Genomic DNA, 14,429 nt, shown 5'->3' with positions numbered 1-14,429 from the left:
CGGCCGATGCTTTTGTATGAACATAAGAAAACCGGGGCCCGAAAGTCCGGGGCCCCCTGCGCTTAGGTCATGGCATAATCCCATGACAAGAGCGATCCGATAGGCCGGACCAGAATCAGAGACGAAGAACCAAAGGGATAAAAGAATAATTTAGGGCGAGGCTCACCCCGCGTTCGAACTATGGAAACAAGTTGTGGGGAAAATCCGGAGACTCGCGAAAAGCGCGCATGATTCAGGTCCGGAAACCAAAACCGGCAAAAATGACCATTGGAAAGGAACAATAAATGTCCGCCCTTGAGGGCTTCCAAGACGATGCCAAGACCGGCGGGGCGGAAGTTGATTCCGAAATGCAGGCACCCGTGAGTTTGAAGGAGAATCGAGCAGGACAAGTTGTCACACATATTGAAATTCAAGAAATCCAATTAATGAATAAAATAGTACATAGGAAGGCACTCCTTACTCCTCCCATCCCTTGGTACAGTCAATGGTCCGACAAATATTAATTCCGGGGAAAGAAATGAAACAGTCCATTTTGTAAATGATGACAACAATAAACCTAGGAAGAAAAAAACCCCAAACACATACTTGATCAGCAAAGGAAACAAGAAAGAAGCAGAAGAAAAGGAAGTCCATGGAGAACCGGGATCAGGGTAAAGAAAGCATTCTGAAATGACCCACAGACTCCAGAAACCTCTGTGGATGTATTATCACGAGAAACGTGGAAAGAAAAAGAGACAGAAACCTTTTATCTGGTGGGAATTGTTCCGACATAGCAATAGAGACTGATACCAATGGAACATTGCCGGTGTGCCATAGGGAATTTTCAACACTGCTATAAGGGGGAAAAAAATGAAAAAAGAAGCGAGACAAAATAACAAACGCCAAATGCTTTAGTTTGCCTAATACAACCGAGAATGTAATCGGATAGAGATAGGAGAGGATGGAGGCAGTAGCGTCATAATGCATAAGGGATTCGAAGTTAGCGATGTTTTAGAAAGTGAGGCACATTTCCAGAGATTTCGTCGATCCGATTTCGGGATCATTCCTGGCGGGTGCGTTTTGCTCCATGGGGGTTCCAGGCGCCATCACTGCCTCCATGTTGGCCAAAGAACGCTGGGTTAAAGTGAGGATTCTGGCCCTGGAAACCTTGCCCTAGAATACAAATTAGCATCGACCTAAGCCCAAAAGAAAATGTCATCAACATGATCTTATAGAAATACCTTGCATTCCCATACCACCTTGCATTCCACCCATCATGCCACCCATCTGATTGGGCATTCCTCCCATACCTCCCATACCACCCATTCCCATGCCGCCCATACCAACGCCTCCCATGCCACCGACAGGCATCATATTTCCGCCCATAGGCCCACCCATGCCTCCACGGCCTCGCATATTTGGACCACCTCGCATGTTCGATCCCATCATACCTCCGCGGTTACCAAAGCCTCCGTAAGGTTGCATGCCTCCGACAGGTGTTCCTTGGAAGCCAGCGCCTCCCATCGCACCGCCCTGAAACCCACCGGAGCCCATTGGGTTGGAGAAATTGCGGTTAGCATTGAAACCACCCATGTTCATGCCTCCACGATTGAATCCGCCGCCACGACCACCCCTATACCCACCAGTGTTGCCCATGCCAAAGTTCATCCCCTGGACCGGCGAATTGAAGCCTGCGGACGAAGACCTCGAACGGTCATCCTTCCCTCGCATGGGGTTATCCTTCGGAAGTGTACGGAATGGGTTGGTATGTGGCTGAGTGTAATTGACCGAGTACTTCCTTGCACTTTGCTGGGCGGCGTTGAGAGATTCGATTTGATGTTTCGCAGCCGTTGCTGCCTGCGGCGAAGTAAACTCCACAAAAGCTTGTCTATGATAAAATGCAAAAAATCAGCGCCACAAAAGTCAAGAGACAACTTAAGAGCTATACAGAGTGGCAAACATACCCTTTACTTTTACCGTTCACCTTGTGTTCGCTGAATGTAACGTCTTTGAGCTCGCCCTCGCAGCCGGCCGCGTTTATCCATCCGCGTATCTCATCGTCGGTAGTCCACCAATAGAGATCGGAAATGTACAAAGCACTGGTTGCGTCTGGGTCTGTGGGCCTATCCGTCGGGCTCTCTTTCCGTTTGACACCCTGTTGGGGTACTTGGAGATTATCAGAAGCCGATTTACCGGGTTGACCCGACTCTTCCGTCTTAAAGATCTTATGATTGCCGTTCTCAGTAGCATTATTATTACCACCAGAGGCACCGCCGTCGCCTATCCCATTCTGATGGGATGTTTCAGGTGCATCGAGGATGAGCTCAGGCTCTTCCACCTTATAATCTCCCTCGTTTTCATTGCCATTGTACCCCCCTGCGTCGCCATAAATGTCAATGTCAAAATTATCATCTTCAGTGGCCATGTCGGGCTATGTGGGGACGGATCTCTGAAATGAGACGCAATTGATTGTTCCTTGAAAATCGTTATGCACAGGCTTTTGGATCTCGCAGAGATTTAAGGAGAGTACATGTCTGCCAGTTAGGGAGTCCGAATTAGCGATAAAGAAGCATTCTCGTAGGACAAATGAAAGTTAATGTCTTGCCCAAAGTTATCCAGCCAGTCATGGTCTCTGTTGCTTGCGTGGGGCAATAGAGAAAATAGAAAGCAGAAATCGAGGGAGACGAGAAGAAAAATCAAGATAGATACGTACAAATCCTGATGGTCGGTGGTTTTGAGGATGCTTCAAATTATGTGAAACAAGAGTATTGAGGTTTCGCAAAAGCGGGAATGGACTGCGCCTAGTTTTCTCGAATTTGAGATAAACCGCCCGACTGCCTTCGATGGCAAGTACAGGACCAAACTCTCAGGTGTTTCACAATAAATCCGCCTTCTTATCCTTCGACAAATGTGCCAACAAATATGATATCTCAAATCCCCGTGGTCTGTAAGCAATGTATGCGGGCAAGAAGCTTGATCAAGCAGACAAGTGACACAGCTATCCGTGAACCAACAAGTGAAATAGAAAGGGAGAGCAGAAAAGTCTGGCAAGAGCTTCAGTGAAGCCAAGCTGAATATTTAGTCTTATGTGCCAGCGATGGCAACATGAGAGTGGTCAGCCGCGTGCTTGATCCCAGTTGCCTTCGGCAAGGGGTGACAGCTCAATGTTGGAAGGCAATTCAGGGGAGAAAGCTCACACTAAGTGCCTTTCCTTGATGTACCTGGTGGAATAAGGGGTCTTGTAATGATAAAGAGGCCAACAAGAATGTGAAGGAAGATGAGAAGAAGGCGTTGGGAGTCCTCTGATGTGAGAGGGAGGACGACCGTGGACGAACCGGGATTAGCGTGTTTCTCACGTGACAGCTCACCAAGTTAATCCGGGAAAACATTTGTTCCGCTGATAGGGGATACTTGGCTTGTCAACACAGGACACCTCGCCAGAATGCTCCCCTGCGATGCCATGAAGACAAACCAAAGTCACATACCTGCCTAGTTTTCTCCCAAGCCTGTTCCTCGCTGAGGGTGGTTTTACTTTCTTCTTTTTATTCCATCTTGCATTCCCCGCCTCCGCGGATCTCACTCATCATGTCCGAGACATTTCAGGAACTGGCCGATATCCCCAAGGATTTCGTCAAGGATGGCATGCTCTTCGTTAACCGGTGCACGAAGCGTAAGTAGCTGCACCCTCGAGTAATCACTTCTCCGTTTTCATATCACGATCTATATAGCATCCAACTGCTATCCGAGAGCGCTGCTAACAGTTGCGTTTGATTCTAGCCGACAAGCGCGAGTTTCTTAAGATCAGCCAGGCTGTCGGATTTGGTTTCCTCATTATGGGAGCCATAGGATACTTCATCAAATTAAGTCAGTCCATCCGATTTCTTTGATTTTAAAAGCGCGGAACCCGGGCCAACTTGGCCTTGTTGAAGAGATGATAGTTCACAAGTGAATCACCATGAATGCTAATATGCGCTGTTAAATAGTACATATTCCCGTCAATAATATCCTAGTAGGAGGCGCATAATGTAGGGCGCAGCAAGCGCTGGTTTGGGACGGCTGTGAAGTGGAGAGATGAATGCCTCAGAGCGATCAGGACGAAGTCTGCAGAACCGCATAACCTTTCCTGCTAGCATATTCACTGCAGAACATAATTTTGCAAGTCGTGAATTTGGGAGTCGGCGCCTAAGGGGGGCACTTGAATAGAGGAAACTCAAGGTTCTTTTGTTGCAGTACTTTATTGTACTGCCCAACCGGAGATGTCCTTTGGCTCTTTTTTTTCCCTTACTTTATGGGGCTTAGTATTTTGCGTGTACTATACCATTGTATATGATTGGTTCTATCATTTTCTTGCACTGTTTTATTTCTTGATCTGGCTCTATCTACGGTATCATCGCAGGGGGCCAAATCCGGGGGGAAACACCGTGAACGTTATATACAATTTTGAAAAGTATATTGCGCGATATATGATCGGGGATTCCTGTCGCGTTACCAAATACTTTCCGACGATTCTCCAGCATCTGACTGCCGAGTCTGTCGGTGAACTGGTTGACTTCTCAGCCCGTGATCGCTATCGCGGTTTAAATCACTAAATCGATTAAAGGATTCGACGTATTCCAAACGCGCGTTATAGCTCTGGCCAAGAGACGGATCACCTTCATCATCTAAAGCATCATCATTCCAGGAATGTACAGTACACGTTCCCATGGACATGCCCCATCCATTCCAAGAAGTGGCTAAAGCCGCGGAACAAATCAGAAAAAGAACCTTAAAAATTGACCCATTTTGAGATATAACATACCTGCTAGGATAGGAGCGCTCGGATGCCAACTTGCATCCCGGACGACGGTCTTCCATTGATTATCGAGTCTCCTATAATGGGATGCTGGGCCATAAATATCCGGGTCCATGGGTCGAGTTAGGTATGTTGCTTTTGCGACATCCACTATTCCGGCAATAGTAGCATCCAGGTTATATATATAGACCTTTCCACTTTCACTGCCAGTGTAGACATATCTAGAGTTGGTGCTCTGTGGTGGTGAGAAATGACATCTGATCAACGTTCTCAGAACGCTGTGCCCACGAAATGTAACCACAGAACAGTCATACGGGTGTGGTTGATAGTCCTCATCCGTAAAATTCATAAATCTGTAATCGAATCCAGTGGAATATCTACTCGGATCAATTGTATCGAATTTCGAAATGGTCATCATTTTCCGAAGGTCCCATAATTTCATCAGCTGGTCCTTTCCATTGGAGAGCACGTATCGACCGTCCCCTTTGCTGTCAACAAAAGTTAAGCCTTCTGTATGGCCGAGAAATACTCCTGCTTCTCGCCCGTCTGCCATGGACCGTCGGTCCCAAACCCTTAGGGTTGTATCATCGGATCCAGAATAGAGAATATGCGGGGACGAGTTGTCCCCAAAACAGACAGCATTCACATCATCTTCATGGTTTTGAAGCCGTAAGATCGGCTGCTGTGTTTCGATGTCATATACGACAACGGAGCGGTCTGAAGTTCCAGCAACAATTTCCCGCCCATCGCCTGAGAATCGAATAGACCATATCTAGGTTGTTCATAAGCTCGTTGGTCCATTGATGATAATTGAGAGGTTCCACTTACACCAAAGGCCCCGCTTGCAGGATGATTGAATCCTTGAAGATTGGGACCTCGAAGTCGTCTAGATTTAGCAAAATCCAATATATGCGGATCCGCGCTTGATGCTGGATCTGTGCTAGCCAAACACACAACATTACTGATAGAGCTACAAGCCAGATACTTATTATCTGGACTTAGCGAAGCGTCTGTAATGGTCCACTGGCCAAATGGACACTCAACTGTCTTGTAGTACTTCCAGTCGCAAGGATTAGAAGTATCATACATCCGGACTTTGAAATCCTGGCCACAGCAAAAGAAAAAATTACCATCGTCGGAGAACTGTCCCGAATAGCATCGAGAATCAAAGTGTACGATTTTGTCCGGGACGGAGCTCGGAATTAAGCCCTAAGGTAATATTATTCGTCAGATCTTTCTTCATAAATGATGAATAACAAGCATCAAAGTGGGTATTACCTGCGGAATCGCCCTGGCAGCTCTCAAGTCGGCGCCACGAGGCCCTAAGCCCAACTCTCTCCACAACATTTTTGTCCCAAATTTTGTTCTTCTATTCTTAATTCTATCGAGATAGTATGGGTTACTGCCGAACGTTCCGGACACCATTAATTCAGCTCCCGCTTCGCTGGGAATTTTGGGGTATAGATCTTCAACGGGCTTCTGCCTTCGTCGTCTCCTGAAGCCATAAGAACCAAAAACAAATGCATCTTCATCATCTTCGTTGTGAGAAGCCTGTCCTCTCCATAATCCATGTGTCTGCAAGATGCGTCTGAGTCCAGTTGCCCCCAGTAACCGAAATAACTGTTCTGTTGTTACTAAAAAAAAAAAGGAGCGTGAAGTTAACACCGTAATTCGGTACAGATAAACAGCGTTGACAATTTCGCACCTCGAGTAGCGCCAGTGCGGGTAGTGTTATCACCTTCCGCATCTTCAGCTTGGTCGCTGTCCTCCACCGTAAATTCGATGTGTACATCTCCATCTTCTTGGTCTAGCTTGTATGTAAGCGTTTGGGAATCCGGTTGAGGGTAGCTATCCGTACCTAGTAGCTCGCGCACTGCCTCGTCTTCGAGGAGCTCATGGTCTAGGTTATCCTCCTCATCTTCATCATCATCTTCTTCTTCCCACTCCTCCGATTCAGGTTCAAAATCTCGATCCTCATCTTCATCGCCACAGCCTTCATCATACCTATCGCTCATTTGTTCACGTGCAAGGTGATATGACACATCAGACTGTGTGGCTGCGTCTGATTCTGAATGCGGTTCAGCCAGAGTCGGGGTGGGAAAATGGGACGAGCTCATGGGGCTGATCAAAGGTGCAGACTCCGATGTACATGGATTAAAATAGAAGAGCGATATATTTCCTGAGCGCAACCAAGATAGAGAGTACTCTGTGCTAATTGTCGATTGGTTTGTTTATCAACGGGGGCGAGCGGCGGATCAGTTACGCATCCGTCACTTGGTTAACTGGTCTGGACTTTGGGATGGGCTTCTTAACTCCGAGATTTGCCACTGAGAGGAAGCGCTGATATATCGCTCCGCGGTCGGACAGTGTATAAATTGAGGCTATATAAAGATGGAGATTACTTTGATGAAAACGAGGCTGAACTGTCAAACGTTTCATTTGAAATCATATTGCGATGTTAATGCCGGGTACTCCTCCGCGCTCCGCACAAGGTCGCACTTGACCGTTCATCCCGAGAGCTGGTTATGTCATAGTTGGTGACCCACACCACAGGCGCTTCTGATTGGACAAATTTAATGTGATGACATAATACAACCTGGAGGCGGGGTCGGAGCGGAGCAACTATCATCCACGGACCGGCATCGTCGTCATGCACTCCGTGGTCAGATATCAAGGAGAGAAGCATTACTCTGTTGGCCCTCCTTTGCAGAACGCGCATTTATATCTATGCTTTCAATCTAATCTAGAAGGTATACTTTGGAATTCTCCTTGCTTATCATCGTCGTCATCAGTCCGCGATCGTCCGATATTTGCCGTGAACCGTCTGTTCTTCAAGGTATCAAGATGCAGGCCCTACCAGAGGCGCGACAACAAACCTTCGAGGAGATATACGGACCGCCAGAGAATTTCCTCGAAATCGAAGTACGTCTCCCAGTTTTACTCTTCCCCGTTTAGTACTGATTCTTCTTCTCCCTGTCAAGTTTCGGATACCCCTCCTTCCCGTGCCCTTCTCCGTGAGCTAACGCGTAACGCTTTTTTCGCCGGGCATACAGGTGAGAAATCCTCAAACCCATGGCACATCTCGCAACATGTACACCTCCTATGAAATTGTCTGCCGCACCAATATCCCAGCCTTCAAACTAAAGCACTCCGTCGTGCGCCGTCGCTACTCCGATTTCGAATACTTCAGAGACATCCTGGAGCGAGAAAGCGCACGGGTCACCATTCCACCGCTCCCGGGGAAGGTTTTCACGAATCGCTTTAGTGACGATGTTATTGAGCACCGACGGGAAGGCTTGCAGCGATTCTTGCAGATCGTTGTAGGTCATCCGCTGCTGCAGACGGGAAGTAAAGTGCTGGCCAGCTTTGTTCAAGGTATAACTCAAGTCCCCTTCTCCCATGCATGGCTGTTTAGATGAAGAAGTTTAAAGCTAACTATGGGTTCTAGATCCAAACTGGGATCGCAATGCATGGTGACCAAGCAATGGGCGACCGACTATGCATTGGCCTGTGCTGAAGGGCTCCTTTCATGCCTTTGTAATGCTTTTATATGATCGATGAATATTGTATGTAGTCCACTCCTTTCAGATCTCAAGGATTTGATATTTTAAGTTCCCCCTGAAACCGCGTGATTCTTCCTGAAGCTTTGTTTGATGCATTTTAGTTCCAATTCACCCTTGGCCAGTATTGTCAAGTGGAGTGCACCCATGGAACGATGTCAAAATCAGCCCGCTTCTTTTGGTCTTGCTGTACTGTCTCATTATCGTATGACCAGGACACTGTGTTCCTTTTTGATTAAGCGAATATGAGCGATGAGGAGTTCAGGCATTGACACTTTTGTGACTCTGTTATACTTACCCGCAAAAACAATGAAAACAACATAACGTTTTTCGGTATCAAATATTATATTTTAATCATTCTCAAAGGGGCTAATGCACGATATTTAACCCAAGCATTCATATTTCCAAACAAGAATCAAACTAACTGGGGGCTATTATGATGTGAAGAAAACTTATCCTAGCTCATCCCATACTAATGGAGGTAAAGTGTTTTCTGCCCAGCGAATAGCATAGCTGTTTTCTTCTGGCACGTCCTCGTCAATTGGAAATGAAAATGACGGGGTGACTGGTACATTAGGTGGTTCGGGAAGACTTGATGGTGGTGCGGGAGGCGACATGGCTGGGTCAATAGGAACTGCGGTTGCACCGCTGGTAGAGGTAGGTATGTCCGCTTTTCGAGAATTATGGTTCGCAAACTTAGCATTGTTCGTAGATGAAAGGCTCGATTTCGTCCCATCTGTAGCTGGCGTTTTGCCGCCCTTGATATTGCTTTCTATTTTTTTCACGGTGGCAAAGCCACCCTCGCGATAGACATCAGGGAATTTTGTCCGAAAACGGTCCCGTAAGTCCGTAGCCTTCCTATGCATCAAATCTAAATGCTTATCTTGACGGATCAATGTCCATTGAAATCCATGGACAGCGTAACCTTTGAGCAGCGCTTCATCTTCAGCAGGAGTGAAGGGACGGCGGTGTCGCCGAGTTGACTTAACGGTCGCATCCGGGTTTTGCAAGCCGAGCGATATGAGGGTAGATTTAGATTTATTAGACAGACCCTGGCTTCCATTCAACCCTGAAGAACGCTTCTGTTTCAACTTTGACTGCTTTTGCTGAAGGTCTGGGGCCGTAAATCTGCATGGTCTAACCAACTCAGTAGTAGGGCGGCTGGAGTTTGCTACTGATAAGCTCGAGGTTCCGATAGACCCTTTGTTAAAGTCTAGACCACCCTTAGCCACTCTGGGATCAGGGAGAACTATCTTTGCAACCAGGCCAGATTGGGCGTTGCTTATACTGTCGGCCAACCTGGCTTGGATATCATCCGAAGTGGGTGTCTGCCCCGATTCGTATGCCCACGGGCAACACACTCGAAACCTATCTTTCAGATTCCCAGGAGTTCTCTGATTGAATTTGAGATCCCGTTGTGCGAGAATGGTAGTCCAATTACCAGCACCGCATCTCACTACACCGCGGAGAAGATCGTGAGTTTCTTGTTCCGACCACCTTCGAAGTTTCCTTTTTGGTTTCTTAGACTCTTTTCTTGCTGCAGACTTATCGTATCCATCTATTACCCGCTCGGTATCACTTGCTAGTTCCGCTTGGTCCGTTTCCTGGGTATCTGCGCTTCGGTTATCACTTGCCTGGCTTTCCATATTAGCCCCCCCATCCTGGTCGTTCAGCTCAATAAGGTCTTCTATTCTTTGTGCACGGCGTTCCCCAGCCTGCTCCGAAGATGGTTGTTCGGTGGAAGGGGACGTACCCTTTCCTGGAGGGTTTAAAATCACAGGACGTCTATTTGCCTCGATGGGCGGAAACAAAGCAGCATTTGGAGGAGGCTCTTTAAGCTCATTCAAAATCGGCAGTGGCCCAAATGGACGTGGCTTTGGTATTTCCTTTTGGACCTTCGGGATAGGTAGTTGTAGAAGTTCTCCAAAATTGTCTCCCACATGTTCTAGCCGGCGACGTTTTCGCGGAGCTTCGTCAGAGAATGAGGAATAAGGCAGTTTTTCAACAGCCCTAAGACTAATAAAAGCCGGAAGTATAGTCTTGGGTGGTTGTTCTGAACTCGGCAACATGCCCAAGATATGAGGAAGATCATTATCTCTGCGCGCCGCTCTGAGGAAATCCTCGAGTGTAGGTAGCTCTGTTGGCGGATTTCCAGATGGGAGGTTGGGTGGTTTCGAAGCCCCGGAGTCCCTAATTCCGGTAGTAGCAGGCTCAAGAGGGGAAGGGATCTTTCGAGAGCCTGGAGGGATAGGGTTGCGCAGAGGAGCTATTCGCAAGTGCGGCCGCGTGGGGATGTCTCTTGACTGGAAAAAGGGATCATCGAGGACTGAAGGCACAGAAAATGCCGCTGCAGACGTGTCGTGGACTTCATTCCAGGGCATTTCTCCCTTGCTTAAGCTGCGCTGTCTATGCTGCAAAGATATCTGAGTGTGTGTACTCCATGAGCAAACCCCATGGACGACAGAGAATCCCGGCCCAGTCACTTGATCACGTGATTCACGACTTCAGGTGGGTTCCCGAAGTTCGAACCCGACGCTCAGCATTCAGACACCAGCAGCTACTCGAGGTTCGGAGCTGGCAGGCATGCAGATGCTGAAATCGGAGAGGCTATTGAGTGTTATAATCAAACAATGCAAGGGGAATGTATCCACTTTGTTAAAATTTAAGGGATGTCAAATTCCTCCCATGAACATGAATCTCAAAATGAGAACCATCTTGCCACTTTGGCCACACATCCTGGAGCCACTTTCAGTGAATTGCCGCATTTAACTGCTATTCGGATTGGATACTAACCTTTGCTAGGTTGGTGGGCTGGTGGGTTGCTTTCTACGATGCTCATAAATTCGTTGTTGGCCAGACTCCAAACATAGGCGAGGCTTTAATCCCCTACCCGAGCATAAAGTCTCTTGCCTATCAGCTCGGCAATCAGTATTTTACTACTGCTGTTTGTAGGGGTTGGGGTCTTATGCAGCGAAGGTGGTCCAAAATTATCTAATCGCGCTGGCTCTTGCGGACGTGATCCATATATATGCTACACATCTTCGGGTCGGTTGGGATGCATTGATTGCGGTGAATAAATGGAACGACTGGTTATGCGGCAATATTGGTGCTTCTACGTTTCTTTTCGTGAACCGGCTAGCATGCTTGTTAGGAATATTTGGAAAAACCAAGGCAAGCAGTTTCATTGATTGTGCAAGGGAAGTCAGGCATCTTTTTGAAGACGGCACAAAAAGATCCGCCGAACCACGCGTCCCGTTGCGGCCCCAAACCATACCAGTCACAATGATTGATCTCAAGCGGCTCGCTTGCGAATTGCCTAGAATCCTATCTGGCGACAGGAACCAGGCTTCTCTGGTATGAGCCTGACGGGGCTAGACTCAAGCGAGACATCGATCAATCTATCATACAATTCAAAATTTTCATTCTACTGATGAGACGAGGACGGAACTGAGAAAAGTTTCTTATTCAGGTCGCTCAAGCGATCCGATCTTCAACGTGCGTCTTGAAACGCCAACGTATTAGTTCCGAGGACGCAGTAATCATGGTGTAAACCCGCCACCAAGCATCGACATTGGCCGAACGTCGGAGTTGAGAAGCTTGACCGCTACTTTCTCCCTGCAGAAAGATTGGTCTAGCAGAGCTCAGAGTGTCTAGAAGGCGGCCTCTATGGTGGAGCGTGTTCGCAGCAGCTTCTTGAAGAGTTTGCGGACACGGCTCTATCCGTCGAGCCCGCTAACCTTACCATGGCATTGTGCCCGGGAGTGGAGCAAAAGAACCTTTGGTGCACCCTTTCCCGAGTACAAAGTATACCAGGCGGTTATGATCCCTGTACCGTATGCAGTAACTAACAAATCATTTGTAGAAATGCGGCGGCGGACAACATAACCAGCGACATCAAGTTGAGAAAAGCTTTCCAACGCAGCATACGGAGTATATATACATACTATACGTGAATATCCAGTAGGTAAGTTTACTCCATAAATTGCTTGTCGCCCTTTCTCTCAGAAGTTGAAATAATACTCTGTTACTCGAGCTTGACTGTAAGAAAGCTGCAAACTAGTATGTAATCATGTACTGTAAATACCTTCGGGGTACGGACTGCAGCGGTAATAAGGGTCCAGAAGAATACACAACCAGATTGTGCTTGCGGAAAACTCCACTACATCCTACCCGCTCCTTTTATGATAGTCCCCTCAACTTTGTATTTCCGACTGCGGGAGCCTAAAGAGGATAAGAAGCACCCATACGAAGCCCACTCTCCGGAGGGCGAAAGAAGTACTCGTACGGTCAGCATCGAGGAACAGACTCCGGGGTGCGGACGGATGAGCCCGTAAAATTCCTCCATACAGCGTACTCCGTACTCCGTACATACGTTAACTATCGAATTATGTATGTACAAACTGTGGCTGAGGTAATTTTACGAAGGATGAAAGGTATGTTCAGTACATCCATACACTCAAAGAATATTCTACTACGAATGCGGCTTAGAGTGAGGGTTTTCTGGGCTCCCAAAAATCATTCAAAAGAAAATGGGCTTCTGAGACTGCTTTGTGTATGAAATACTCTGTAAGTTACTGCATAGCATCATTTTTGGTGACATATCCTGCCGAAATCTGCAATCTACAAGGTACCTCTCCCGTACCTCCACCTGAAGCAAGGTAACAATACAAGATACAACTATGTAACTTATACATGAATTAGCCCGTACCGTATATTACAGCCCACCTCCAGCTCCGAGCCACGTGGAAAAAACGAATGTCCATGGAAACTTGAAAAGTCCGAGCCCAGTTGGGACTTCGAGCCCATCAAAGCCCTTTGGCGCCACATCAGTACTCCGTATAGCGACTGTTCTGTGATCCAGCTTCATAAGGATTGTGGAGCTGGGAATATGCGGCTGCAGCTCACACACGAAGGTTCCGTGTAATGCTTACGGACGATTATGACATCAACGAAATGAATGCCGCGAATCCAAGCAGCGGATTCCTGGTCCCGGAAGGCAAACAATGGGTTGCCCGTCCTCCGTGCTTGTCGGGCTTTTCATAGGGAAGGGACAAGGATCGGCTCTCGAATGCTCAATGCAACTTCATCTGGAACCAGCCGCATTCTTATGCGGGGAAAGAAATCACGCGCGCAGGTACGAAGTATTGGGCTTCATTTTTCACGGCTGCAATGCCGATAGCAAGCGAAAGTTTTCTCGCTGAAACATTCTCAAGAATCCTGAAAAAGCATAATCGCTTGCGGGACAGCAAATGATAGTTCATTTCATCCGCCAAAAGGAAGTTGGATGCAACCGTCTCCGCGTTCTGTATGGGGTACGGGGTACGAACACAGTAACTAATAATCCACCACTCCGTACCGAACGGCCCGTGATTCCCAAAGAGTTAATAGTTTGTCAGGGAGCAAGATCCAAGCCGCTGGGAGGCTGTAGGGAAGTAAGAGAGTGCCTGGGGGTGGCCGTGAACACTAAAGACCGTCCTCGCATCACACTGATGCTCTTAACTGTAGAGGATGCGCGGGCTGGAGCAGTACACAGCTTAACGTGAATAACCTTGGAAAATTACAGATGACGCGGAGATCCGAACTAGGTCAATAAAAACCGCTCAAACGGCTCGCAAAAGACGCTTCGTACAGGTATTACATGATTGATCTGCTGAAGTCAGGCAAACCGTTCTTGGCGAATGGCCATTTGATCGTTTGAGTTGCCAGCCTGCCGGCGGTGGGACGGATCCATTCCAGGCGAATGGGTCCTGGAACCTTTCCCATGGCCCTAACTAGCGTCAAAGATGGAAATTCCAAGGAACAACAGCCACTCAGACCACCCTGCCGTATCTGACCCCTTTTGAACCAACCTCAGGGAGTACGGAGCAGATTGAATCCTCTTCAGCTTTTCTCGTCTGATCAGCCTATTCAGAGCCCCAACTCCGATCTCTGGAACACAGAAGGACCACAATGTCGATTAGTTACGGACGCCACCATTCGGTCTCTGTCGATACAGCAAAAGGCCCCAATGCCAACGAATCTTCCCCTCATGACCCATATTAGGGAACTTTATAATGATAGTCCGTGTTCCATTCTTACATCCCTGTGGTCCATGCGCT

General features: G+C 47.7%; 7 protein-coding genes across 7 annotated transcripts; 4 read left to right on the top strand and 3 right to left on the bottom strand.

Annotated features, from left to right (window-relative positions):
- Window positions 1-390: 390 nt before the first annotated feature.
- Window positions 391-3,232, bottom strand: CIMG_00383 (RRM domain-containing protein). The gene is made up of 4 exons (XM_001246611.2): window positions 2,693-3,232; window positions 1,944-2,513; window positions 1,221-1,867; window positions 391-1,152 (listed from the first exon to the last, which is right to left on the bottom strand). The coding sequence occupies exons 2-4, from the start codon at window positions 2,402-2,404 to the stop codon at window positions 1,040-1,042; spliced, it is 1,221 nt and encodes a 406-aa protein (XP_001246612.1). The 5' UTR covers window positions 2,405-2,513; window positions 2,693-3,232; the 3' UTR covers window positions 391-1,039.
- Window positions 3,233-3,439: 207 nt separating this feature from the next.
- CIMG_00384 (protein translocase SEC61 complex gamma subunit) lies at window positions 3,440-4,472 on the top strand. Its single transcript, XM_001246612.2, has 3 exons — window positions 3,440-3,649; window positions 3,757-3,843; window positions 3,963-4,472. Exons 1-3 carry the CDS (start codon window positions 3,565-3,567, stop codon window positions 4,001-4,003), a joined length of 213 nt encoding a protein of 70 aa, XP_001246613.1. The 5' UTR covers window positions 3,440-3,564; the 3' UTR covers window positions 4,004-4,472.
- Window positions 4,322-7,216, bottom strand: CIMG_00385 (WD repeat protein). The gene is made up of 6 exons (XM_001246613.2): window positions 6,630-7,216; window positions 6,477-6,578; window positions 6,050-6,405; window positions 5,600-5,980; window positions 4,778-5,543; window positions 4,322-4,712 (listed from the first exon to the last, which is right to left on the bottom strand). Exons 1-6 carry the CDS (start codon window positions 6,886-6,888, stop codon window positions 4,465-4,467), a joined length of 2,112 nt encoding a protein of 703 aa, XP_001246614.2. The 5' UTR covers window positions 6,889-7,216; the 3' UTR covers window positions 4,322-4,464.
- Window positions 7,217-7,470: 254 nt separating this feature from the next.
- On the top strand, window positions 7,471-8,600 carry CIMG_00386 (sorting nexin-3). Its single transcript, XM_001246614.2, has 3 exons — window positions 7,471-7,693; window positions 7,825-8,146; window positions 8,220-8,600. The coding sequence occupies exons 1-3, from the start codon at window positions 7,616-7,618 to the stop codon at window positions 8,246-8,248; spliced, it is 429 nt and encodes a 142-aa protein (XP_001246615.1). The 5' UTR covers window positions 7,471-7,615; the 3' UTR covers window positions 8,249-8,600.
- A 57-nt stretch (window positions 8,601-8,657) lies between these two features.
- CIMG_00387 (MYB DNA-binding domain-containing protein) lies at window positions 8,658-10,712 on the bottom strand (the record flags this gene model as incomplete). The annotated part of the gene is made up of 1 exon (XM_001246615.2): window positions 8,658-10,712. One exon carries the CDS (start codon window positions 10,710-10,712, stop codon window positions 8,784-8,786), a length of 1,929 nt encoding a protein of 642 aa, XP_001246616.1. The 3' UTR covers window positions 8,658-8,783.
- Window positions 10,713-11,022: 310 nt separating this feature from the next.
- Window positions 11,023-11,691, top strand: CIMG_12880 (uncharacterized protein; the record flags this gene model as incomplete). The annotated part of the gene is made up of 2 exons (XM_004445897.1): window positions 11,023-11,082; window positions 11,284-11,691. 2 exons carry the CDS (start codon window positions 11,023-11,025, stop codon window positions 11,689-11,691), a joined length of 468 nt encoding a protein of 155 aa, XP_004445954.1.
- A 1,066-nt stretch (window positions 11,692-12,757) lies between these two features.
- On the top strand, window positions 12,758-14,029 carry CIMG_12879 (uncharacterized protein; the record flags this gene model as incomplete). Its single annotated transcript, XM_004445896.1, has 7 exons — window positions 12,758-12,764; window positions 12,914-12,989; window positions 13,033-13,251; window positions 13,375-13,465; window positions 13,588-13,650; window positions 13,720-13,763; window positions 13,963-14,029. The coding sequence occupies 7 exons, from the start codon at window positions 12,758-12,760 to the stop codon at window positions 14,027-14,029; spliced, it is 567 nt and encodes a 188-aa protein (XP_004445953.1).
- Between the last annotated feature and the right edge of the window lie 400 nt (window positions 14,030-14,429).

This window comes from Coccidioides immitis (genome assembly GCF_000149335.2).
Source record: "Coccidioides immitis RS genomic scaffold supercont3.1, whole genome shotgun sequence".
NCBI lineage: Eukaryota > Fungi > Ascomycota > Eurotiomycetes > Onygenales > Onygenaceae > Coccidioides > Coccidioides immitis.
This window is presented reverse-complemented; position numbering and strand designations above follow the sequence as displayed.